The sequence below is a fragment of the Ochotona curzoniae genome, unplaced genomic scaffold (assembly GCF_017591425.1).
Source record: "Ochotona curzoniae isolate NIBS_2020 unplaced genomic scaffold, NIBS_Ocur_1.0 contig_2210, whole genome shotgun sequence".
Taxonomy (NCBI): domain Eukaryota; kingdom Metazoa; phylum Chordata; class Mammalia; order Lagomorpha; family Ochotonidae; genus Ochotona; species Ochotona curzoniae.
In genome coordinates this window covers 39,483,313-39,509,837 of record NW_024465369.1, presented here as the reverse complement: position 1 = coordinate 39,509,837, position 26,525 = coordinate 39,483,313, and the positions used below count along the sequence as shown (strand labels likewise).

The following is a 26,525-nucleotide window of genomic DNA, read 5'->3' as shown; positions in this document are numbered from 1 at the left end:
TCTTCCAGGTCTCTCAACTGGTGCACAGTCCCAAGGTTTTGGCCTGCCCTTGACTGCTTTCCAAGGGTATAAGCAGGGAGCTGGATGGGAAGCGGGGCCACCGGATTAGAACCGGTGCCTGTATGGAATCCCGGTGCATGCAAGGTGAGAACTTTAGCTGCTAGGCTATCACACCAGACCCTGATTTTGTATTTTTAATGTAAAAATATATCCTGAGGAATTTTTCCTACCAGAACATTAAGCACTGTTTTATAATTTTGTTTTCAACTTGCGTTTATTTTTATTTGAAAGAGGAAGCAAAGTTAGAGGGAGGAAGGGATAGACACATGCCATTCGCTAGGTTACATCCTAAATGCCTGCAAAAGCTAAGACAGGGCTTCCAGGCAGAAGCCAGGTGCAAAAATATTTATCCTTATATCCCACATGAATTGCAGGGACACAAGTATTTGAGTAATCATCTGTCGTCTCCCAAGGGTGTACATCCGCAGGAAGCTTGATGAGAAAAGAGGAAGGACTAAAGGCTGTGCATGCTGAGTGGCATGAAGGTGTCCGCACAATGGCTTTAACTGCTGCACCACACAGAAACTCTTACTGCCTTATTTTAACAAGTGTAGTAGGCAAAGATGCCCATTCCTAATCTCTGAATTCTGTGAATATATTACCTTATATAACAATAAAAGACTTAAGCTTGATTATCTGAGGACCCAGTGTAATTCCCCAGGTTCTTTAAATGTAGACAAGAGGCAGAAGAGGCAATAAATGAACTGTACTGTTGGCACTGACTTGGCTGTTGGTGATTTTGAAGGTACATAAAGGAGCCTCAAGATCAGTTCCACTTGTAGAAGCTAGAAAAACAAAGAAATCTCCTCTACAATATCCAGAAGCGTATTCAGCCCTGATAATACCTAAGGTTTAATACAGTTAAATCGATGTCAGACTTCTTATCTCAAGAATTGTAAGATAATAAATTTGTTGTGTAAGTCACTTATCATAATTTACTATGAAAGCCATGGAAAATGACAGTAGTCTATGTGAATGTCCATCGGTTATTAATCTAATCCCTTACAAGTGGGCATCTAGCTGTCTCCTGGACAACTAGTATTTGATAATCTCATAGTAAATGAGAGAGCTAGAATATAAATCTTGGTTCCTTGCCTCAAGTTGCCTCACATAATTTTATCATGTTCTGAGCATAGGTTGAGCCGTCCCCCAATGGCAAACACTGTCCAGGTCTCTGGAGTCCAATAGCAACTTTTACTAGCAAACAGTATGAATGAGAGTGTTAAAGGTTTGTCTTTACATTGAATGGATCAGAATATGATCTAAAGCTTCTACTTTGTTTCTATCGTTCCAGAGTCACCAAAGTAGCCACCCCAAGCACTTTGGAGTTCTTAAAGATAGGTTTAAATCCTGAATCTGAAATATGGGATTCAGTTCTCTTTTGACCTAAAATTAATTATGTGGTTTTTGGGAGACCCATTCCAGCTAACAAGTTATGAACACCTTCTTGCAGGGAGTATAGCTAGGACCCAAAACAAAGGACAAGTCCTTTTTACATTTATGTCAGGGGTGAGGTCTTTCTACACCATGGGTTATTCTGGGAGTAGGATATCACCTTTGACTTGAGCTTCATTCAGTGAGCTACTGTCTGTATTCTATGAAGGGAATGTGCACACAAAAACATATGACCATCAACTTCCTTGTTACACCACGAAAACTCAACTGATGGGGCTACTCTTGTGTTATTGTGGATAAAGCTATTGCCTGTAGTGCCATCCTCCCATGTGGATATCTATTCAAATCCTGTGGTCCCACTTCAGCCCAGCTCCTTGCTAACGCATCTGGGAAAGCAACAGAAGATGGCCCAAGTCTTTGGGTCCCTGCATCAATTTGGGATATCAAGAAGAAGCTCTAGACACCTGTCTTTGGCCTAACACAACACTTGTCACTGTGGCCATTTAGGGAATGTGACAGTAGATGGAAGATCTCTTTCTTTGTAACTGTGTTTCTCACTTTCTCTATCTCTGTCTTTCAAATAGATTTTAAATAAAAAAAGATTTTCCTTGATAGTAAAGGAAGAAAATTTCTGCGTTATGTTTAGACTTGTTTGGACTTCCAGCAGTAAGACCGTACTTTGGATAGCAAATTCACAAATATGACATATATATGCTCTCAGTGTTTAGTAATAGGGCTATAATCTGCATAACTGAGCTCTGAAACTGAACATTTTTTATTGGGAGAGTTTATTATTTTATAATTACCCTATTTACATTCTGATATAAGAATTAAGTAGATGCTCATCCTTATTTTCTTTAATAACATTTCTAAATCATCCTGATACTGCATTGGCTTCACTCTTCATAACAGAAAATATGTCTTTTGAGAAATCTGGGAGTCAGATTTGCACAGTAAACAGACTGAATTTGCAGCTCTCTAGTATCCATGTATAACATAGCAGGGTAGTTCTCAGGCATTAAAATACAAGGTGACCTAGTTTTACGTATCTGTAATCCTGTTTTGTCCAGTTTGCATCATCTAAGTAGAGCAATGCTGTTGAAAAGCAAAGGCTACAGCTTTATGTACACAACACAGAGTTATGTAAATGAGTAAGCATTAATCACAAACATTTCCCAAATGAACCTTTACAAATTAGCACCATTAACTTTGCCAGAGGCAGACATTGTAGTCCAGGAGTAATATGCTTTTCAACTGAGTCCCAAATGTGTGCATGAATTTGTGCACTGCCCCAATGTCTTGATCCTTCTTGAGCACCTTTTCATTTCTAATATGGTACAAACTGAAGTTGTCCTATCTCTACATGTCTCTTTGCTTTCTAATGAATGAATACCCTGAAACTACAGTATGTTTATAAATTGGTAAGCCTATATCTGAATCTTTGTAAGTTGTAAATATCATTTTCATGGGAGGAGTTCTTGCCAGAAATAAATGAACTAATGTAGATTTAACATATTTTTGACACTAGCATTTCTCTTTTGGAGTACTGAAAGTTGTCAGCTAATTAAGTAATCTTTAGTTTATGAATTAGTTTCAATTCTTTGGAATACCATAGCAGAAGGATGGAAGAAACTAATTTTTGACAGATTCTTACATAAAAGCTGAGCAATCTGAATGTTTAAAATCAGAAATGAGCTCATCGTCATCATCATCAGTCAGCGGCAGTAGTAGAGTTTCAGAACATTGCTCATTATAAATAAACAATATATAACTAGGTCCTTTATGCCTCGTAGGCAATTGAAATGGAACCATGTATCCTTTTAGCCAAGTTTTATGAGCTCTATTTTAGGAATTGTTGCTGAAATTTTGATATTAGGCATTAATACCACAATGATTAAGCATCAGAATTAGCATTTCTAAACACTAAGTCCATGAGCTCTCATTACTCCTATAGAGCTAACCCATTTGACTTGCCAAGATTACAGTATAAATGTTGGAATAATATTGTGAGCCTTAAGTCATATTATAGTTTAGTTTCTTTTCTTTCTTTTTTTGAAAGTTGTATTTGTTTATTTGAAAGAGTTTCAGATAGAGAGTTCTTTCAGCTGCTGGTTCACTTCCCAAATTCACTTATATGTCCTGAGTTGATCGTAAGATTGATTTATTTATTCATTTATTTGAAAGCTAGAGTTACAGAGAGGGAGAGGCAGAGACAAAGAGAAAGACATCTTCTAGCCACGGATTTATTACCTGAATGGCAATAATGGGATATCCCAAATGAGTAGCAAGGGTCCAACCACTTGGGCCATCTTCTGCTACTTCCCCAGGTATATTAGCAAGGAACTGGATTGAAAGTGGGGCAGCCAGGACTTGAACTGAAGTTGGATGGGGATATTGCAGGTGGCAGCTTAATTAACTGCAGTGCAATATGGGCCTGTATAGTCCACTTTATCATTGTAGTACCTCTAGGTTTGTGGTTTATTTTGTTGCTCTCTGAGGCTGCTTTCCACAGTCTTCCTGGAAGATCCCAAGTTGAGGTGATGGAGGTCCTGTGGAAGACCACTGGAGAAAGGAGATGACCAAGAGTCAGCCAACCAACCCATTTATTGAATCTAACAGTGACACTTACATAGGCCCAGAGTTACCAATAACAGCAATCTAATTGGTCCCCCCACCCCAAAACCACCAATCAACTTAAAGGAACAATCTTTCCTGATCTGGCCTGACCTGAGTAACTGCAGGCCCCTAATTGATCCCCTCATTTCACCCCTGCAAGGTGTGGACCTTCCAAGCAGAGGAAAACAGGATATGTAGGGCTGGTCCCAGGACACCTGTCAGCCATCATGTCAAAGCAAGGTCACACTTTGCAAAGGCCCTGCCTTTCCTTACAACCTCCAGCATAAGCCAGGAAAGCCCAGATCCAGGGATGATTGCCATAGCTCTTTGTATTTGTTAGGATTTCTGCTTTCTGTTTTGCCTGTCTCTGATTTTATCCTGCTGTTCTGTTTGCTATATTTATTCACATTTCTGAAGACATAAGGAGATAGCCTCATGCTATTCTGCTGATTTACATTAGAATAAGTGGAAATGGACAGGAAATTAAGGATTTGGTTAGAAATCATGGGGGTGGGGCAGGCACCAACCATTTGTATAAACATTTCTGAGGGTGACTTGATTCTCTCTTTACCATGCATTACTAAGATTTTAGAAACTGCAACTATTCTACAATTTCCCTTTATTCTAATGTGACAGCAGCACCTCCTTGCTCTGCAGTTTGCATCTCTATCATCTTAGAAGCTTTCATTTAAATGAAATCATTCAAGTTATGCCCTCTGGGGTCTATCAGCCAGTATAGATCTCTTTTGTTGTTGTTATTATTATTATTATACTCCCACTTTCAGATTTCTTTAGCAGTTAATACAATGCATCCTACATAAACAAACTTTTCTCACCCACAGTCTGCATTTAAGAGGACTTCCTGCTGACTCTGCTGGAGACTCTTTTTTTTTTTTCTGTAACTTTCTTTTTTTCCTCCTGCAGAGATCTCAACAACCATGAGGTTAGGGAGAAAGCCATAAACTAAAGTTCCACATAAACTCCCTCTCCATGGCTGATCCTCCATCTCCTTTGACCACCCGACCGAACTCCACCTCTCCACCAGCTGCTATGAGGCAGCACATCCCTGAAGCAGCTGTGGTTCTTCTTGGAAATGTCAGAGAGGCCAAGAAAGAGATACCCAGTAGACATCATACCAAAGCAGAAGAAATACTCAGTTGCAAGGGCACCTGCTTGTGTTTCTGAAGCATTGATTTTTATTTGTGATTATATAGCAGTCTTCTAGGGGATTTTGCATTTTTCTGTTGGTTTCTGGTGCTTGCGTTTAGCTCTAGAAATTCTACTCACATTGTACCAATACTTCTCTTCCCCTGTGCTTTCTTATTTTTGTTTTTAAATTTTATTGTTACTATTATGTTCCATTATACAGATTTGTAGGTATAGGGCTTCACCCTTTTCCCCACCTATTGTCCTTCCTTCCCGGGCCCATGCAGTCTTCTAAATTGCTACATTCCTCCTTCCAGTGGTCTCTACTTGAACTTCTCCACTCTCTCTCCTCTAGCCCTTCCTTTTCTTTCCCTTCCTTTTGGTTTGGAACACAATAAGAAAACTATCCTTTGGGGTCATTTTAGTGTGGTCATTAAGATCTTTTAGCTTAATAGCTGGAATCATTGCTTGAAGCTCAGAGGTACTTCATTTGAAAAGGCCCCAGAAAATTGACATGAGGATATTATACATTCGATAATCTAATCAACATACGATTTAAGCCATAAATTTTTCTTACAGTTCCCAAATACTCAGGCACTCTACAAAGAGCTATCAGCATATTACCCTAACTGATAGGAGAAATGAAAAACTTTCATCTTTCAATATTTGACCATCCTCACATAACCACTGCAATAAAAAAAAACAAGTAAATATACATGTGGTTACTCTGCACATAAAGTTTTTCCACAATCATAAATAGAAACACAATCTGTACTAGCCAACCCAATACTCATCAACTCCATGTCCCTTGGAAATTCTTGGTACTGGCAGCACTTCCTTAGTATGTAAGTTTATTTGTGTTTATGTTTATTAAATCAGATACAAATTGTAGAGTTGGCCTTCTGTGTTGAAGGCTTCTCACCCACAAATTCAACCAACTGGGGCTCCAAGATGTGAGCATTAGGAAGAAAAACTGCATATTCAGATATTTTTCCCCCTTATCATCAATCTTTAAACAATATAACAACACTTTATATAATATTTGTTTCCTTAGGTACTATGATTAATCTCAGATTTCTAAAAAATGTATGTTTCATATGTTATAGACCAGTACTGGAGCATTCTATGTAATGGACTTGGGCATCTGCAGATTTTAATATAGGCCAGATAGCAAGGGCCAATCAACCACAAAAAGGTACTTTAAAAGATCATTGAAAATAGTGTTAAAAGATAAATTAGTTTTGGTGCAAAAGCTTTTGGAACTCATGCATAGTGTTTTCATTGCATATGTTTTCTATGAACTTTCTAAAATATCATCATATATACAATTGTGTTTAAATTGTTTGCATGCTCAAGGATACCAATGCCCACCCTAATAGTGGTCTCCCATTCAGAAATAAAGTAAGCCATGGAAGCTGGTCCTCACTGAAAAGTGAGTTTAAGAAGAGGAAGTTTAGAGAAAGTCATACTTCAAATGAACCCTGCCACAGATGATTAACTAAAGAGAGTGATAACAGCCTCATTGCTGGGTTGAGCAATGAAAATCTAATTGTAAAGTTTACATCTGCCGATAAATAGTACAAATTACTAGATAGATTAATAATTTATATCTGAAAATCCAGCTGACTCTGTCAAGGAAAAAGGACTGAAAAATGGAAGAATCAATGACATCAAATGAAAATATAGGTGATAGCATGCTTTTGTCGAACATTTTACATTTTTCCCATAAATAAGACTATTTATATTGACTCTTAAGTTTGGAGGGTAGTGAAGCAGATAGGAAGTAATTAAAAGCATAAATCTCTAAAACTTGGGAAGGTGATTCTCTGCTTTTCAGAAAAAGCTGACAAAATGATGAACACTTTTTGCTTCAACCTGACAGAAATACAGCATGATTACATGGAGCAAGGAGGAGTGCTGAAAGTTGTGTTCAATAGTTGCTGTTGCACAAAGCCCTTAAGGTCTAGTCAACCCTTTTGAAGCATATAATAATTACTTAGGAAATTTTTTATTCTGTTCCCAAAATAGAACTATGAATTATAAAAATTTCAAAGTCTTTCTTAACATTATTTTAAATGGATACTTGTATGCTTTAGAAATGATCTAAAATCTATGACCAAAAGAATAGATTAAAAGTAAACTTTATAAAAAGTATACTTTATAACTTAAAAATACTTGACAGAGCTAATATTTAACTCAAGGCCATGAAACAACATGCCTAATTCACTTTTTTTTTTATTACATTGCATTATATGACACAGTTTTTTAGACACTGGGATTCCCCCTCCCCTCCCCCATCCCCCTCCCAACCCTCCCCCAATGGTGGATTCTTCTACCTTGCTGCATATGGCACTTTTTAAAAAAGATTTATTTATTTGAAAGGCAGAGAGGAACAGGAGCAAGGGAGAAAGAGAGAGAAAGAGAAGAGAGAATCTTCCCCCTGCTGGTTCATTCCTCAAATCATTACAGAAGTTGGGTTCAGGCCTATGCCAGTAACTTTATCCACGAACTTGGATTATCCTCTGCTGCTTCCCTGGCACCTTAGCAAGGAACTGGATGGAAATGGGTCTGTTGAGATTCAAACCTGTGCCTGTATGGGATGCTGGTGTCTTAGGTAGTGGTTTGGCCGACAATACCAAAGCACAGGCCCCCTGGTTTCTTTTTAAATGTGACAAATTGCTTTAGTAATTTATATATGTTCAGTAATATTCAAAATTGGTGATCATTCTACTGTGTTTTAAATAAGAGGGAATGTAAATGTTAGAAAGAAATTACCAATACACTCCTTATCAAAATACATTATCATCAGACAAATAGCAGTATCCATTTACTATCAATCCTGCAAGCTTTGGTACAATTCCGTTAAATATTGATCTGATCAAATATCAGTACCTTTAAAAAAAAAGATTTTAGTTATTTTTATTGGAAAGTCAGATATACAAAGAGAAGGCGAGACAAAGGAAAATCTTCTATTGATTTTCTCCCCAAGTGGCCGCAATGGCCAGAATTCAGCCAATTTGAAGCTAGGAGCCTGAAGTCTCTTTTGGGTCTCCCATGTAGGCACAGGGTCCCAAGGCTCTGGGCTATCTTTGCCTGCTTTCCCAGGCCACAAGCAGAATGTTGAATTTGAAGTGGGGCTGCCAGATTAGATCCCATATAGGATCCCGGCACGTGCAAAGTGAGGACTTGAGCCACTAGACTACCTGTGCCAAGCCCCAAACATCAATACCTTTTATTGTTTAAAAACTACATTTTTTTTTCTGTCCAAAGTTACTGCATTCATAACTCCTTTACTAAAAAGTAAAATTCATGTATGAATTTTCAAGTCATTTTGTTGATTATCTTTTTCATCTGAAATTTGTCATGCAACATAGGACTTGTGAATGAGTGACTGCTAAGGCCTTTTGTATTTTCCTTCTTCCCATGGCATGGACTTCTTAATACTGGTTACAGAATTCATAATAAGATAGTATATCACCTATGCTTTTGTATTTTTTTTATTTTGGCTTGGTATTCTTCACCTAAAAAGTATTCAACACATAGTTAAAAACAGGTAGAATTTCTAGGTTGAACACCCATGCTCTTCCAAAATGATTAAAATTTGGTTTTTGGTGTTATTTAGGATGTGATTGGTTTTCTGTAGCTTGTATTTTGTTGTTCTTTTTAAAAATCTGTATGGCCATTGGCTAAAGATTTTCTACAACAAAAAATGCATTGCTTAATGTAAGACTACAAACAACCAGAAAAAAAGGAACTACATGGAAGAGAAAGTAAGCTTGTTTACACTATATACTTCTGTATAAAGGGTCAATTTAATACAGTTCAGAACATTTAGCAAAAGCAACTTTCACCTCTAAAGTAACACTTTAAATAAGGTGATAACATCTTGTCCCAGAAGCCAAAGAGCTTTAGATTCAACAGAAAAAACAGGTTTTTCTTTTTTGGTGGTGATGGGTAGGCGGAGAATGACTATCTGGCTATCAGAAGTTTTATGATGTGTGGCTTGAGGGGACAGTGCGTGAGGGAGTACCGCCTTAACTAGTTTCTAAACTTTCATGCTAGGAAGATTTTTTGGCATAGTGGTGTAGCTTGTTCATGGGAAATAAAGTTCTTCGTAGTGAGCAAAGAAGCAGTGAACTTGGGTAAGACATTCTTGCTTGGAAAGTAAGAGCTGAGAAAAGCTTTTATAGGTCTGGTTATCCAGCCAGGCAGAAAAATTACAAACTGTTTGATGATTGCTTCAGAGTAAGAAAGGAGATAGTTTTGGGGGTACAATTACCCTAAGTACTTAGTGTCTGACGGATGCCATACTAGATACTCTGCGTAATGTCTTAAGTGCTGGACCAAAGTTTCTGGAAAGAGTGAAGTCAAGAACAACTTGAGATGTGGTGGAGATTTGAGAGAAAGAGAAGCAATGAATTACAAAATACTAGAATGGAAACACATAGGTCTTTTTTAAAGATGTGGTTCCTAGGTATTCTACAGAGGGGTCTGTGAACTCCCTGAAAGCATCCCAAAACTTTTTTGTCCGTATATCTGAAGATTTTTTTAGGGAATATTTTTATTATAGCTTACAACTACCAATTTTTGGTGATAATAAAAGGAAGATGTATTAGTCACTTGTAGTATTTTAAAGTTGCCTTGGATCTCATATGTTATCCTGGATTTTCCAGTTTACCCTGGATTTTTCACCATGATCTCATATGGCCACTGGTTCTCATCCTGGCAGCCCTGCTTCCCATCCAGTTCCCTGCTTGTGGCCTAGGAAAGCAGTTGAGGATAGCCTTTCCAAGCCTTGGGGCCCTGCACCTACATGGGAGACCTGGAAAAGGCTCCTGGCTTTAGATTAGCACAGCTGCAGCCGTTATGGCCACTTGGGGAGTGAATCAGGGGACAAAAGATCTTCCTCTCTCTGCCTGTCCTCCTCTCTAAATGTCTGACTTTCCAATAAATAAATGTTTTTTAAAAATGAGATTCACAAAAACAGTAGTTAGGTTGTTTGTTACAATTCTGTCTATTTCAGATTAAGCCAACAAGATGCCCCAAATACACTTTTAAACTAAAAACTACCAATAATCCCTTTTCATGATTTAATTTATACTTTTATACAGATGGTCTTAGAAGGAGAAATTCATTAACATCTGTAAATGTTGGGGAAATGGTGGATGTCTATATTTGCAAAATGCCAAAATGCTGAGGTTCTTGTACTGAACTTGTAGGAATAGATTTAAAAATATAAAATTTGAATATCTGACATTATTTTCAAGTTAGCTTGCTAGAGATTTAGACATTGAATGCTGTCTTTTGCATAAATTTCCATTTTTATAAATGCAGTAAATGCTTGCTAATTTAGATTATATTAATTAGGATTTGTGATAATTCAGGTACAAGCAAATTGTACTTTTGTTAGGTCCAAATTCTTCAAAAATAAAGTAAATGAATGTTACAAAGTAAGTTGAAGCACAGAATTTAGAATATCAGCAGAACCAATTTTTTTTCAAGCATACTTAAGCATTTTAAGGGCATTCATTAAAACACAAACAATGATATAATTTGAAATGATTCTTTACATACCAACTAAGAGCGTTTTTCAAAATGCTCTACTTGGATTTTTTTAAGGATTTCATTATGCCTTTCATTCATACAATATTAATGCGATTTTTCTAAAACTATAGCCATTTGTTGATATTTAATGCTTTCTCTTATTTTTTAAGAAAATGAATTTTTTTAAACTTGTTTAACATTCTTCTAAAAGTCAGTCTGTCAAATGTTTAGCCCAGATAATATCTATATTTGAATTTTAGGCCAAATAATCATAGTCCAGAAGTCTAAATTGGCCAATTTAGTTATCTACACTGGATCAAATCAGTGGCATGGTCAATATGTCAGTGGTTATGTGTTCTAACCAGATGCCCTATTGGTAGACAAGTGATTGAACCATTACATATAAGAATTATTTTCTCAATCATTAATGAGTTGTTGTAACTTGAGTTATTCCACACTGAGACTGCTCAAGCAGCCAGACTCTCAAAAACAATCAACCCTGCTACCCTTGCTTCAGTCCATTAGCACCAATCCTAGTTTTATAGCTTGTGTAATAAATGGTACGTGTGGTTTCTTCCATGGTGTGTGTGTGTGTGATCCAGGCAAAAGTAATTGAAGAGCCTGGAGGAGTAAGAGGCACTCATTTGACAGTGGCTTTTCTGGAGAGCTTAATGTTCACTCGAAGTTTCCTCACATCTTCATGACTTTGGAGTCTCAACCAGGTACAGCCATCTGGCCATTTGTGCCACTGCTTGCCATGCTTCTGCCCTAGCTCCTTTCCCTCCCATTTTGGGTCAGGTTTATATACCTCTTCATGTCTCATCCTACACATTTATTCCTTAGAGGAGTTTTTCTAGACTGCAGAGTCTAAATTATCATCACCCCTAATAATCATTTTAAAACATTCAGTAATCCTTATAAAATGTGTCACAACTAATAATGGCATCATTACATCATGTAACTATGTAACTAATTAGTTTATATTTTGCCTACACACAGACACACACACACTTGATTAGTACTTTCTCAGGGATGGAGACTGAGTCTGCTTTGTCCATTGCTGCCTTCTAGCGAATGCACAGTGAATGGATGGATTATTTTAAAGGGGATTTCAGCTTAAGGGTTTGTTGAGGATTGCTGACTCTCTACAGTGAACACTACATCTTACATGACTTTGAATGTCATAGCCCCCAACCTGTTTTCGTCTTCACATCATCCCCTAAATGAACGAAGAGCATATTTTGCCAGACCAGCTAAGATGGAAGACTTCTGCTTTGTGTCTTCAATCGTGAGGGATGTTTAGACCTGAACCAGGAGCTTACTACAGGGCCCTTAGGTGTCTTATTTATGAATCCAGTTCTGGGATCAGAGTTTGGATTGTGGCTTTCAAGGTGAAACTGCTGCTTTCAGTGCCAGCATCCCCCTCTAGGTACAAGTGCTTTGACCCATACACACATGTGGGAGACCCAGAAGAGGTTCCTGGCTCCTGACTTTGGCCTGGCCCAGCTCTGACACGTGACCATTTGGGAAGTGAATCAGTGGATGGAAGATTCTCTTTCTTTCTTTCTTTCTGTCTCTCCTTCTTTCTCTTGCTGTAATTCTACCATTCAGAAAGGTAAAATAGATCTTAAAGATCCAAGTCCCTTTCACCTCAGTGTGAGTTCAGGATGTTCTACTCTGGCAATGTGATATTGGACAATAACTTTTCATGGTCTCTATATATCCAGTCTAATACTTTCCTTGAATGGTTTTATTTAATCCTTTTACAGGACTAAATGAGATACTACCCATAAAGTTCTTACAGTCACATATTAATAGGCCTGATATACAGCAAACTGTAAGTAGTAGCTAGTTGTCACTGCTTTATTCTTGAATTCAGAGTGATTTTTGACACCTGACTTTGTGTTTGCAGCCTAGCTGACTGCTGTATTCTATCCATGGCTTAGTATTCATCAAGTCTTTGAAGGGATGGGCAACCTATTAATTTTTCTTGACACAACATCTTAACAACAAATGTGGCTATCATAACACTTTTTGGGCAACATTAAATATTTATTGATAATATGGTAACCTCATGCTATATCATTTTCCAGTTGTCTTGTGAGGTTCCCTTGAAGTTAGAGGAACTGGCTTTAGCACAGAAGATGTGACTGTGCTCAGACAACACTTTTTCTCTCTTCCCTGATAATTATGTGAGATGCTTGCCCTTCTCATCCTCTGAGTTTTACATGATTCTTCTCTTGTTTGTTCAGCTTCTTGGGTGATCCTTTGCTCTGTCCTGGGCTGATTTTTCAGCTTTTTCACATCTGCCAAATGTGTTACTTCTCAGGATTCTTTCCTCAGCTTGATGTTCTCCTGTTTGGGTTTGATTGTTCAAGTACCTCATCTGCTCCCAGAATTTCATCCATCATCTTACTGTGTAGTTTCTGGATGACTGACTGCGGTCCCAGTCACTTCCTCAACTTAGACTTCCAATTGTTTTTCTCATAGACACCTATAGAAAGTGTACAAACTGAATCCTCATTTGCCTTTGCAAAATTTCCCATAGCTGCATCATTTTTGTTATTTGTTTTACCATTTTCTCTGCTACTTTTCAAGTCAACTCCATTTTTTCTCTACTCTTAACTTTCGTTCTGTTGCCACTTAATATTTTCTCCATTCATTTATTCATTTGCCTATCCATGTAATAAACATTTATTGAATGTCTAGAATGTTTCCAGCAGTATTATAAGCACAAGGAACAAGAGTGAAGAGCAAAGATCTTATAGATACAAGTCTCAATGGAGACCATTTTCTGGTGGGAGAAGATAACTGATGAGGTGATTATATAAATTAGTAATTAAATTATAAGAAGTGCTGTGAAGGAAAGGATGCAGCAATTTAGGTGTTACCCAACAGCATGGGGTTTAGAGATCATGGACGACTTAAGAAAGAGATGTTTGAATTGTGTACTTCAGGATGAATGAGAATTAACAAGGAAGAGAGAAAGGAAAGTACTGTTTGCATATGCAGAAAGATGGCTCTGTAATCATACCACAGTCACACTGCCATTCAGTTCCATAGAGAGTAATGCAGGGAAAAAAGCCAAACTGGAGGTAGGCAGAGAGTAGGCCATACAGGTCATGGATATGATCATTTTAGATTTTGAACTAAAAAAAGCAGCTAAAAGGGATCGTGCAATTTAAGCAGAGGGATGGCATTCATATGCCGAAGTAATCACTCTTGCCTACACGGATTTTAAGAGAGCAAGGGAGACTTTTGTGTGATCACTAAGGAGTTGTTACAGTAGTCCGGGCAAAAGAAATAATGGTAGTGGGGACCAATATAGCTGCAAGCATGTAAAGGATAAATTTGAATAGAGTAACATTTAGCAGCAAAAGTCTAAAAGATCGGGTGATTTAATTGAAGATAGGGATGAAGGTAGCATGTGAGAATGAAGATCATCTCTGAATTTGATTCTTTCCACAGATACATAGCCATGCTATTCACAGAAAATGAATGCTGGAAGAGGACTTTAGGTAGAATATAAAGAAGTGACACCATGTGTTTAATTCTGGACTTACATTTTCGCTGCTTAGAAATATTCTAGTGGACAGTCTGAGTCCTTAAACCAGAATAAAGGTTGGCATGGTGGGATATGGAAGTTACTGTGTGGATGAGATCAAATAGGAGTAATTTGGAGGGTTTGGAGTGAAAACACAGTAAGACCTAAGTCTCAGCCTCATAATCTATCAAAATTTGATGGCTGAGCAAGGCAGGAGGAGCCAGCCAATGACTTTGAAATGAAGATGGGAGTGACCCTGCTGAAGGAAAAGCGACTTCTAAAGCAAAGTGAGATTTCAACAGAATCAGGTGTAACTGAATAGTCAAACAAGGTAAAGAATAGAAGATGTTCTTGGTTGTGGAAGTAAGGCCATAGATTTCAGTGAACTGAGGTCAGCCGCGTTAGAAAAAAGGATGTTCCTACAACTTATAAATTGTAAAAAAAGCAGAGTGATTGTAAGAAAGCAGAGTGATAAGGTGACAAGTTAGGGATGAATATGATTTTAAGAAACAGTTTCTTTTGGGTGGGAAGTACTGAGCTTGTTTAAGTACTGATTTGAGAGAAGGAGGTTGAATATATATGTTGACAAGAGATTGTTGCGAGTTGAATACATCCATCCCCAAAATGAATTAGAGGCAGACTTTCTTTTAAGATTTATTATTTTTATATTGAAGGTAGGTCTACAAAGAGAAGGAAAGATAGAAAGATCTCCCATCCACTGATTCACTCTCCAGAATGGTCACAATGGCTGTAACTGAGCTGATTAGAAGCCAGGAGCCAGGACCCTCTTCCTGATGGGTATTCCACATGGGTGCAGGGTCCCAAGATTTTGGACCATCCTCCACTGCTTTCCAAGGCTATAAGCAGGGAGCTGGATCACAAATAGAGCATCTGAGACAACAAACTGGCACCCATGTGGGATGCCAGTATTGGTAGATGGCAGATTAGGCAATTGAGCCACAGCACTGTCCCCAGGAAATTTTTTGATCACGTCTCCTCATTCCCAACCTCTGCACCTTGAGTGTATAGCTTGTTCTTCATATTGCAATTGGGCTGTCCTTTAATAAACAAGTTAAATGAGGTTATCTCTCTGATTAGAATGCTTCTGGGATTCCCCATTTACTCGAATGAAGTGGCCCCTTGCTGTTTCCTGGACCTGGAATGCTCTTGCCTGGTTAAGTTACTGTCTTTCAGGTTTCTGTACCAAGCCCCTCAAGCCCCTCAAGCCCCTCAGAGTCTTCCTTGATGCCTGCCACATGGTTGCTGTCTGTTCCCCCTTAATCTTCCTGTTCTGTTCAAGCACCGCCTAGCATACTCATACATATATTGCTGTCATTCAATGCTAACTGGCATATTTATAAAACCTTATAATTTCTTATACATGTCTCCTATTAAAATGAAAGTTTCACTTGACATGCATCCCACAACACTTAGCATAGTGTCTAGAGTGTATATATTCATTGAATAGTGTTTGCAGGACAGAACAAATTGACACTTGGTATTAATCTGCCTTTAGAAAATTTTCTTTCCTGTGTCCCCATATGTATGTTATGTTCACCTTTGTTTTACTGTGGATGAAATGCTAATCTCCTTGTATAGACTAGGTTATTCATCTTTGGGCCTTCTGAGATGGTTGTCATGTGACCCACACACTACAAAAATTTTTAAATTGAATTAATTAAAATAATTGACGATTTTTTCTGAACTGCCTGTGTTATTAGTAAAATTCCAGTAGTATTAGAATTCTACTAGTATATAATATTTAATCATAAAATGTTTCAGATGCTATGAGTGAATCGAAGTTTAGAATAGCATGTTGCTATATAGAATAGTATGTTGCTCCTCTTATGTGTGAGGAAGTTTGAACGGATTGATTTGGAATAAGTTTTCTCTTAATTTTTTACAAATTTGCTTCACTTGGAAGGTCAGAGTTACAGAGAAAGAAGGAGAGATAGAGAGATCTTTTGACTGCTAGTCCACTCCCCAATTGACTGCAAGGATCAAAGCTGGGAGCAAGAAGCGCCTTCCAAGTCTCTCAATGTGGGTGGAGGAGCCTGAGGACTTAACCATCCTCCACTGCTTTCCAGGCCATAAACAGAGAGCTGGATCAGAAGTGGAACAGGCAGGACATGAACAGGTGTCTATATGGGATGCTAGCATAACCAGGCAGAGGATTAGCCAATTGAGCTACCACCCTCCTCCCCCACCCCACCCTGCCAAAATAAATACTTCTAGTTTAACTTATGTTTTACTTTAGAGACAATCTTAAATGGGCTAAGGTTGTCAAAGAGACTATTGAAGATGTAGTTTTAACTTGATCATCCATTAGAGTCATTAGAACACTGTATGGGACACCACATTTCTTTTCAGAGGTACTGCATTCAGGTTCCAGATTCTGGCTCTGTCTTTGGCCCATCTTCCTGTTCTTGGGCACCATGGCAAGTAGCCAGTGATAGCTCTAGTACTTGAACCACCATCACTCACGTGAAATGAGTTCTGGCCTCCAGCATTGACCTGACCCAGTGCTGGCTATTGTGGGCTTTAGGAGAGCAAACAGCACATTCTCTCTATTCCTTTCAAATTAAGTAGATTTAAAAGATATAGTTTTTTGTTGTTGTTAATTATAACTGTATATTTTGTAAAGACTTGATAATCATCTTCATATTTAAATTTTTCTATTAATTTTGACTTATAAAATGTCTGCTGGATTTTAATAATTGGTTTAGGGCTTCAGAGCTTGAATTTTACAAAAATCTACATTGTGAAACAGATTTTCAATTGAGTAATGATAAGCATAACATATATTGATCATTTACAAAATATTATTAAGCTCTTCTTTAACAATTTCCTGAGCATTCCATTTTCAAAGTTATTTTACCACCTTTGTCTATATTGAGAATACCATTTATCAAATATAAGGAGAAACATATAAATTATATTCAATTTGTTTTGTACCTTTTTATAAATTTCTTTCATATGGAAATGGAAGTAACTATACCTTCTGGGCTAAGTAAAAATGTGTGGAAGCTTAGAAGCCTCATTGAAAAAACAATCACAAGTCTTGAAAAGCTGGGAAGTCACTGCTTTAACATGTAGACTTGAATTTACTGCATTACTTATCATTGAGTAACAAAAGTCATTCTTGTGAAGCATGCAGAAATGATTTACATGCCCTGTGAGAGATAGCAGTGCTCTCAAACACGTAAGCAACTTGAGCTATGACTGTGAGATCACCACCAGCTCCAAGATTGCTGTATTTTATATTTCATGGAAGCAGAGAATTATTAACCAAAAATTTCCAGTTTGATGCAAAATGTGAAATTAATATGCTATAGATAGATAATTTTCAGTTTAAATATTTGGGGGAATGATAAAATGATTGACTCAAGAATTTATGGAAGTATTGTGATGTTCTTAATATTTCATGCTGTGTTGTAAAAATGAAAGACGATGTTAAAGTAATTCATAAAAATTCTACGTTTAGGAGTCCCAAATAGTAGGTACTTATTACATAACTCTTTGGTGAAATTAGATATGTGCATAAATTACAAAGGTTTCTGTTATGTTACTATTCAGAACACTCCTTTTCCTACTCCAGGAAAGTAACTTAGAGAATACAGTTTATCAAGTACATTTCTATGGACTTCATGTATTGCTCCTCTTACTATTTGAAAAAAGGTTAAGGGCAGGTTTTACAAAGTTCATTTACATCATCTTGCTTCAGTTAAATTCTAGTTCATATTCGAAGATTATATACATTTATTTGTCATGGAATTTATTAGATGTTAACCTCCATTCCAGAAGACAAAGTAAAATATACATTTTGAAACTTGTGAAACTATGGGACTACTGACATTTGACAGATCACGTGAGATTCCTGCATCCCATAGTGTTTGGGTTCAGTTTCCAGCTCTGCTTCTGAGTCTACCTACCTGGTGATGTGACCCGGGAGACAGCAGGTGATGGCTCAGGGCACTTGTGTCTCTGGGCCCAAATGAGAACCATGGATTGAGCTACAGATTCCTGGTGTTGACCTGGTCCACATTTGGGAGTGTGATCTAGTGGATGGGAAGTTTGCACCTCTCTCTCCCTCTCTATGCTTCCTCCCTCAATCTGTTTCTCTGCCTTTCAAATAAATAAGTAAACATAAAACTTTTAAGCTGTAAAATTATACTATACTATAAATGGACAATTAAGTAATCTTATTTTCTTAGAGTAAATATCTTGGGCACTTTTTGCTATGTTCTTAAGTAAATTATGATATGTTAAAGTGTGACAATAAGCCATTTTATTACCCCTTGTACTAAAAAATTCACATAAATATATTTTGCTTAGGTTGCTGGAGCAAAATATTTTTTCAAAATGCAGTATCTATAACTTATAATATACAAAAACAAAATGAAGAAATTAATCTGTGTTGAGTTTTACCTACACACACACACTCACACACACACACACACACACACACTTGTTTTTAATGAACTTGTTTTTAAGAGGAGATAACTTTTAAAATTTTGGCCCAGATTGAAACAAAGATAGGAATTAGGTGAGAAAAAACTGAAGTGAACAGGTGAAAGAATTTGGATTTAGATCACAGCTGATAGAGCCACGCTCAAATAATTTCTCTTTAATGCTTCCTATCTCAGCCCTGAAATGGTAACATTGGGTGTAGTTGGATATCTAAGAAAAGAAACTTAAATTGCAGAAATCATGCAAAATTAATAATACACATATAAATAATTAGAAGCAAACTATAAAGGTCCCTAGAGAAATGAGGCACATTTTTATTCATTTGGAACTTTATAAATAAACCATCTTACTGATTGTGAAAGCCATTTTTTTTATCATGCTTTTTTGCTGAATTTCCACCTCAGGCTTCAATGTCGCTGATTCATCATAAACATTGTCATGGTTGTTTACTCCATTCGTAGCCCCTCCATGTTTCAGAGTGTGAAGTAATTCCACTGGTGACTCATGCACTGATATCGTGAGCATCAGTAGTCTTAGCTGCTACATGGGAAGCATTTGATAAATTCATTTGAAATCCACTAAACATCTTAGTATTTAAGAAATGAATTAACTTTTCTTGCATACAAATTTTCTGATAATGTCGAAGAATATTACTGTAGTGCTCATATATGAAATTGTGGCATTTTAGAGCCTGTAATCCAAACACTACTTTTGTCTTACACTGCTTGGTAGAGTCTCGATTGGGACCAAAGAAATCTTGCGTCTACGGTGCACATTGTTTAATTACTGGAAAGCCACACTTTTCCCCTTCAGTAATACCAAAATATTCAAAGTATATGAGGTTTTCTAACTGTATACAGTAGAGCCAATGAATAGACACAACTTTGACATAAGGATTCCACCTCATGTTGGGCCTCTGTGTGTATGGTGAAATCATGACTATGCTGTGTGGCAGCTCTGGACAGACCATAGCAATCCACACTAGCTCATGAGCTAGAAATTAAAAATCAATAAAGATAATATGTCTATATAACTCAAAAAAATCATAAAGGTTGTAATTTTTTCTGGAATTGATTCTAAACAGATCGTAATAGATAAGGGTTGAATAACATGAATACCCAAGCCACTAGAAAGTCTTTGGAGGTATTCCAGGCCTTCCTTTTGCAAACCTCAGCAGAAAGAGTTACTGACAATCACCAGGTTAGGTAAGGCTTTCTTGCAGGCACAGCTTAGACAATATATAGCTTTATCACTGTGGCAAGTATATGCCTGAAAAGTTTTACCCTAGAACAGTCAAGTACACATTTAGCTGCTACTCAAGGGCCTTTACTTTGTGCCATGCTTTCACTTAAATATTTACTAAAAGTCCACAAAAAATAATTGTATTATCTTGTTACAGAATTGTAGTTTGAAGAAGATAAAATGTGTGATGTAAAAGCAGCATCCTACATCCTAATTATGGTCTACACAAATGCCTACGAACAGAACATTTTATGCTTAACTGTCAAGCATTATAATATGTTCTGCACTTCACAGGTCATCATGGTTTTCAAGGTAGCATGATGTGCAGCCTTTCACTGCTGTTCCATTCTATTAAACTGCAGTCTCAAAGGGTGAAAAATGGTTGTGCCAGTGAACACAGCATAATTCACCGGCCTCAGTGCCTTCAAACATGCAGTTCCCTTTGCCCAAAATACCCTTCCATCACCCTGCCAGTTCAGAGCCTTGATGCTGTAGTAGTCCGCAACCCTGGCACCCCTTTTCCACAAGGCTTCTTTTGTCTCATAGTCTGAAGGCATTTATTTCTTCTCTGCTGCTTGAAGTTCTTAATCACTCACTGCTCTGTGTTATAGTAGTGTGCATGCCTGGCTTTTCTTCCAGTTTTCATTTTTATATGTAGCAGCACTTGGTTGCTAAACTTTCACAATATCTAACACATACCAGGTGTTTAATAATGCTTTGCAGAATAACTCATCATCAGGGTTCTTCACTGTTAGTTATCATTATTATAGTAGTTCATTTATCATGTGAGATTTGGGAGGGTTGGTTTTTTTGTTTTGGGGTTTGTGGTGGTTTTTTTTTTTTGTATTTTAATGTCCTTTTTAAAAAAAATAAGTGACCTCTGCTATTTCCTTTATGATGCTTGTCTAATACATTGACATGTAAATTCTCAGTAAGAAAAAAATTAGATGCCAGTAGTTTTAGTGATATCCTTTCTAATTAAAAGTTAATTATTTTTATGAGTACAAAAAGATTGATTATATTGGTAAATGCTCATATGCAGTTGGGTACTTTCTGTAGTGACACAGGCAATTTCTGCTTGATTTTGAACTGTTTTTTCATACAAAGTGAATACAGTTTCCTGGCATGACTTGAGATGTTAGCCAACTTCCTGAAATCCAAACTGGAAATAAGGTAGCTAAAGAAAAAATAAAGCCCAGCAAGTCACTTCCTGTCAAAGTTACTCGTCTCTCAATTGGAGATCAAGTAACTACTGGAAACCCCCTGAGAAAAGCACCAATGGATTCTTGTATTGATGCCATTTTGGAAGTTTGGGCATAATTCACTAATTCTGGCCATTCTTCCAATGTTAATATATGTGCTGCAGAAGCAAGCACAAATTCTGGCTGTTCTTGTCAGGGATTCTTTCACCATTGCCAGTTGAGGACCCAAACTACTTCATCCAGACCTGAAGCTAAACTTGTGTCTGCCCTTTAGTTTTTGGTTTGTAGAGTTTGTCAGCTATTTCACCCAAGCCTTTTAGAAGAGTTAAAAGAGCCATTGTTCCAACACCCTCTGACTCTCATCCTCCCTTTCACACCTCAATTCTTAGATAAGGAAACCAGGTTGATCTCGCTACTACTTTGACAATGTCTCAGTTACTCTTGAAGGTGTGCCCAGGATGTGCAAGCTGATGACATTGCCTCAGACAGAGTGCTAAGGATAGCAAAGTGCAACTACCAAGAATACCACAAGGGAATTGGAATGATGCCAAATCTGAGTGAACAGGCCTGCCATTTGGTTATTATTCTACATTCTTGCACTCCATTTTTCCCCATACAAAAGTCAGTAAAGCTAAGAACCCTGGTCACACTTTTCTCCAAGCCTGGAGCTCAAAGGGAAAGTGGGTCATGGCTATGGAGAATTCTTTCCACCTTGGCAACCAGTGAGGTGTCACTTAGCTAGATCTTTATCTCAAGTGCTAATTGATGCTCTTAACTTTTTGTAGGGATGCCAGGGAGTAGTAATGAGAGAGTGACACTGCTTATTTTGTACTGGGAAGTTTTATTTAGAGATCAGTGTATATCTTTAACCAAAGGACACTAAAGAAGCATTGCAGTATTTAATATATTTAGGAAGATGAGGTTTTAGGAGTTCCTGTGGTCTGTTAAAGAAATTGTGATATACTTTGCAAAATGGATTTCCCTGGCTACTCAACTGGAAGATCAGACCTAATGTTTTATACTATTGTTTTTCCATAAATTAAATAGACAGTTTTTAATCACAGAGATTTCTGCAACATCAGGTAATATTCTATTACTGAGTTATTAAAAGGAAGGTGCTTTTTGTATGCATATTTTTTCTTTTAAATTATTCTGTTAACTTTGTATATGAATAATGTGTAACATATAATTCAATGGGCACACAAATGTAGCATTTACATATCTGCTAAACAGTTTCTTCACCTACATATGTGAAGTTTGGTAAGTTATTTGACTTCTTATGGAAGTGACTTATTTGTAAAGTGCTAGATAATAATTATATAGCAAAGAATATTATGCAAATTGAATGAGCTATTTTATGTAATATGCACAGTAATGTTCCTGGAATAGTGCTCAATGGTATTACTCAATTTTATTACTACATTGTACTTTAAATTCTAAAATTTTTATTGTGCATTTTCTTACTTCCTAACTACTCAACTATATTGGCTAGATTTAACCATCCTTGGTGACAAAGGAGTTTTCCTTCCCTTGGAATTTTTTTTTCTGATTTTTAATTATCAGAAAACAATATGAGACAGCCATAAGCAGGCAAAATAAAACTGATCAATGATAAATTAATAAATATCTGCGTGATATTTATGAAAATCAGATCAATAAGCTAGGGACAATAAGCTAGAAGGCACAGACTTGAGTGACCAGGGCCATATACTTATAAAATGCAAAAACTGACTGTATTCCTAAATTATACTGTTACCTAACACAATGTGTCAGTCTTCTAACTGCCTCACGTCAAAAGCAATGACCCTGCAGCATGAGTACCACTGTAAAGCAGACTCCCACTCAGATGGAATAGTGAATACTTGAGTACAGTGTTGAACTCACAGGGTACTACTTAACACTTATAGCTATGTCAGTCATAATATCTTTGCATGAATTACTTTACCAGTAACATTTATGTGTTCAGCATAAAGTGGGGTTATACACGACAGAGACCTGGAAGTGAAACTGCTGTAAGTTGTGCTCATCAGCAGTTGCACTGCCAGGGTTGCCAAGCAATGTGTACCTGGTGAGATACAGTGAAACAGGCCAGAAAATCAAGCGGACACAGCTCTAGTGACACACACAGTGAGACTTAGATGGCTTAGTCCAACTGTGGCACATTGTTAGAGTGCTTCATCTCTGGAAGGTAGCAATAAAACAATTTCATTTTTAAAAAGGACTAAAGCACAACTGATAAAAGCCAAGTTTCAAGAATCAGTGGTATCATTGTAATTTTACACTTTTTGTTATGTTCATACTCTGCACTTAGAAAGCAGCCCCTTACTTTCATTGCTATCTTACCATCTGTGTTAACTATTTTCTGTCACATTTAATCAAGATGTAATGTATAGCTATCGTAGAAATCCTCTCTATTTGAAATTTTTGTATCAGTATGCCTTTGATTACAAATTTCATCGGTGCTAGCACCATGACGTAGTAGGCTGTTTCCACCTGCCGCACTGACATCCCATATGGGCACCAGTATGTGTCCCAGCTGCTCCACCTCTAATCCAGCTCTCTGCTGATGGCCTGGGAAAGCAGAAGAGGATGACTCACGTGGTGGAGGCAAAAGGTGCTTCTGATCAGCTCAGCTCAGCTCTGGCCATTGTGGCCATCTGGGGAGTGAACCTTCCGATGAAATACCTCTCTCAGTGTCTGTCCTTCTTTATGTAACTCTGCCTTTCAAATTAAAATACAAATAAACCTTTAAAAATAACTTCATCACACTGGTGGCATTCCACATAGCAGTACATCTGATATCTTTGGCCTCGTGTTGAAGATCTTCTAGTAAGAGGCCTATGAAAATCCCTTTACAGGCAGACCTCTCCCTGCTTTGGAATATTTAACCTCAGTTCTTTCCTCAGGCCTATATCCTCAGAGCTATATCATTCTTGCAGAAGTATACTTTTGTCTACCAATTCACATGTATCTGTTTTATTAAAAGTAAAATCAAAAGTTACTGATTTTAGAAACTCTTCATTATTAATGCTCTTCTTTTCGGTATCTTCTATAGTATGCATCATTCCCTATATTTGCTGATTTTTACATATGGATTGCCCTGTGTTATACTTATTACATCATGTATTTATGAACCCATTGACTCCTAAATACAGATTCTGTTCTACCCAATTATCACTTCTAAACTCCCCCTCACTAACCCTACCACACGCACCCTATCACCTTTGATCTACTTACTGAAAAAAATGAATGGAAAAATTTGTATAATCCTTTTTCTTCACACAGGTATATGAAGACCTTAAAAATCCTCTAACAAAATTCATCTTGTTTAATATAAGATTTATCATCCATTTCATTCAAGTTAATAAATTATGTATGTTTTGTCTGCCAATCACGTTTATATTTTTTTCAGAAAATATGCAATAAGAAATTGAATTAGCTATACTTAGATTCTATTATTAACGTGTCCATTAGAGTTATATGTCAAAATTTTAGAAAACCTTGTTTAGACATGAATGACTGAACTTTTCAAATGTCAGTAAATGAATTCTAGTATTCTAGCTTTGTTTTGAGTTGTTTTTGTTTCTATGTCATGCTTTTTCCCTCCTTCTGGTCCAGTAATGAGATTAACATTCTTAAGTTTAAGGAAAATTAACACTTAACTCTTTACATTTGAGATCAGAAAGAAAGGTTGTCTTCACCTCCTTTGTGGCTCCTATTATCTGCTGTTATAATTGGTATCATCAGACTTGTACATGAAGTACATGTAGACCTCTTGAAAATATGCTGCTGTTTCCAGCCAATAGCACCTGTTTAATGTGTTGTTTTTGTCATACTGGTTGGTTTCAGAGCATAATCTAATAGAAAATAGACACAGGCAGATAGGTATTTAATTGAAAAGGGTATGCTTGTGGACGGCCATGTCTGCAAACATTAATTGGACACTCACAGCAGTGGTAACTGTCAGTTTGAAAAGTCACCACAATGGGCAGCAGTGGAAGGACCCTGCAGACAAAGCTCACTGCCATTACAATTGTTTCCAATCTTGTCGCTCGCTCATGTAATATTTAGTTTTTGTTTTAAAGATTCCAGTCCTCTGTGTTACATAGAAAGGTTAGAGTATGCTGAATCCTCATAGATATCGGTGTGCTGCTTCACTGAATCCTAGAAACATAGTCAGGTGATGAGTTGTACAATGTCTGTGGTGCCTATGACTGAATGTATCTTTTTCTTGCATGATCATCCATTGTGGTGCTTCTAAGAAGCAAAAAAAAAAAAAAAAAAAAAAAAAAATGAGCCTGATTTGTTCTCCTTTGTAGAGCCAGGCCGAGGCCCACTACAAAGGAAGTAAACATGCCAAGAAGGTCAAAGCACTAGAGGCAACGAAAAATAAACCCAAAATGGTTTCTTCCAAGGACAGCGCAAAGGCTAGCCCCAGCTGCGCCATCACTCCAATCACAGGCAACAACTCTGACAAATCAGGTCAATGACACTTTTTGTTCTTTATGTTCCTTGTGCTTACCTCTGCTCCCTCCCTCCCCTTACTTTTCTCCCCTTAGTTGTTGCATGTTGTTCTCCATGATTTATTTTGTGATATTAATATGCTTCCTTCACAGGAAAGGAACTGTGTGTTTGCATGAAAACTAAGCCTTTGATATGTTGCCATTTCATGTTGTTATATACATTCAAATATATATATGTGTGTATGTAAATGTATATATATATATATAAGTATATATGCATGAAAGTAAGTAGAAGCTGGTAACAACGTGTTTAGACAAAAATCAAGAAACAGATCTAAGATGCTGTTAATTGTTCCATTTTATTTGTTTATGTTTTTACCATATATTATTTAATTGAAGGAATTCTTAAATTTACTTATAATACTTATTTTATGCATCTTATCCTAGTAATGGTGAGTTAAGGTGAAAGTGATTGATTTTTTCAGGGTAGCATTACTAATGAATCTAAAAATGTGTTAAATAATGAAAGATTTTGACTTTTTAATAGCTACATGAAACTTCCCTCAGAGTAACAGATGAACTCATAGATTTCAAGGCAACCTTTATAAAGTTATGAAGTGATTAACATAATAATCTTATCTGTAATTGGACATGAGCTGCTGCTGGAAGTACATGAAGAAGAGTCAGTATTTCATAGTTTCAGTGAATCAGCAGTATTTCTGAGTGTGTTCATTCAGTGGGAAGAGAAAGTCTTTTTTTTCAAATCATAGGAACCCTGAACTTGGCTGTTTAATAGCACATTCTCCCCTCCACATCTCTTATGTCACTGGCTAATTGAGCTGT

General features: G+C 37.1%; 1 protein-coding gene across 4 annotated transcripts in view; it reads left to right on the top strand.

Moving 5' to 3' along the window:
* ZNF385B (zinc finger protein 385B) overlaps positions 1-26,525 on the top strand; it is a 292,597-nt gene that overhangs the window by 235,509 nt on the left and 30,563 nt on the right. For all 4 annotated transcript variants that reach the window (XM_040972125.1, XM_040972127.1, XM_040972124.1 and 1 more), the window contains one exon: positions 25,539-25,701. In XM_040972125.1, coding sequence (XP_040828059.1) covers positions 25,539-25,701 — 163 coding nt within the window. The remainder of the gene's footprint in view (positions 1-25,538; positions 25,702-26,525) is intronic.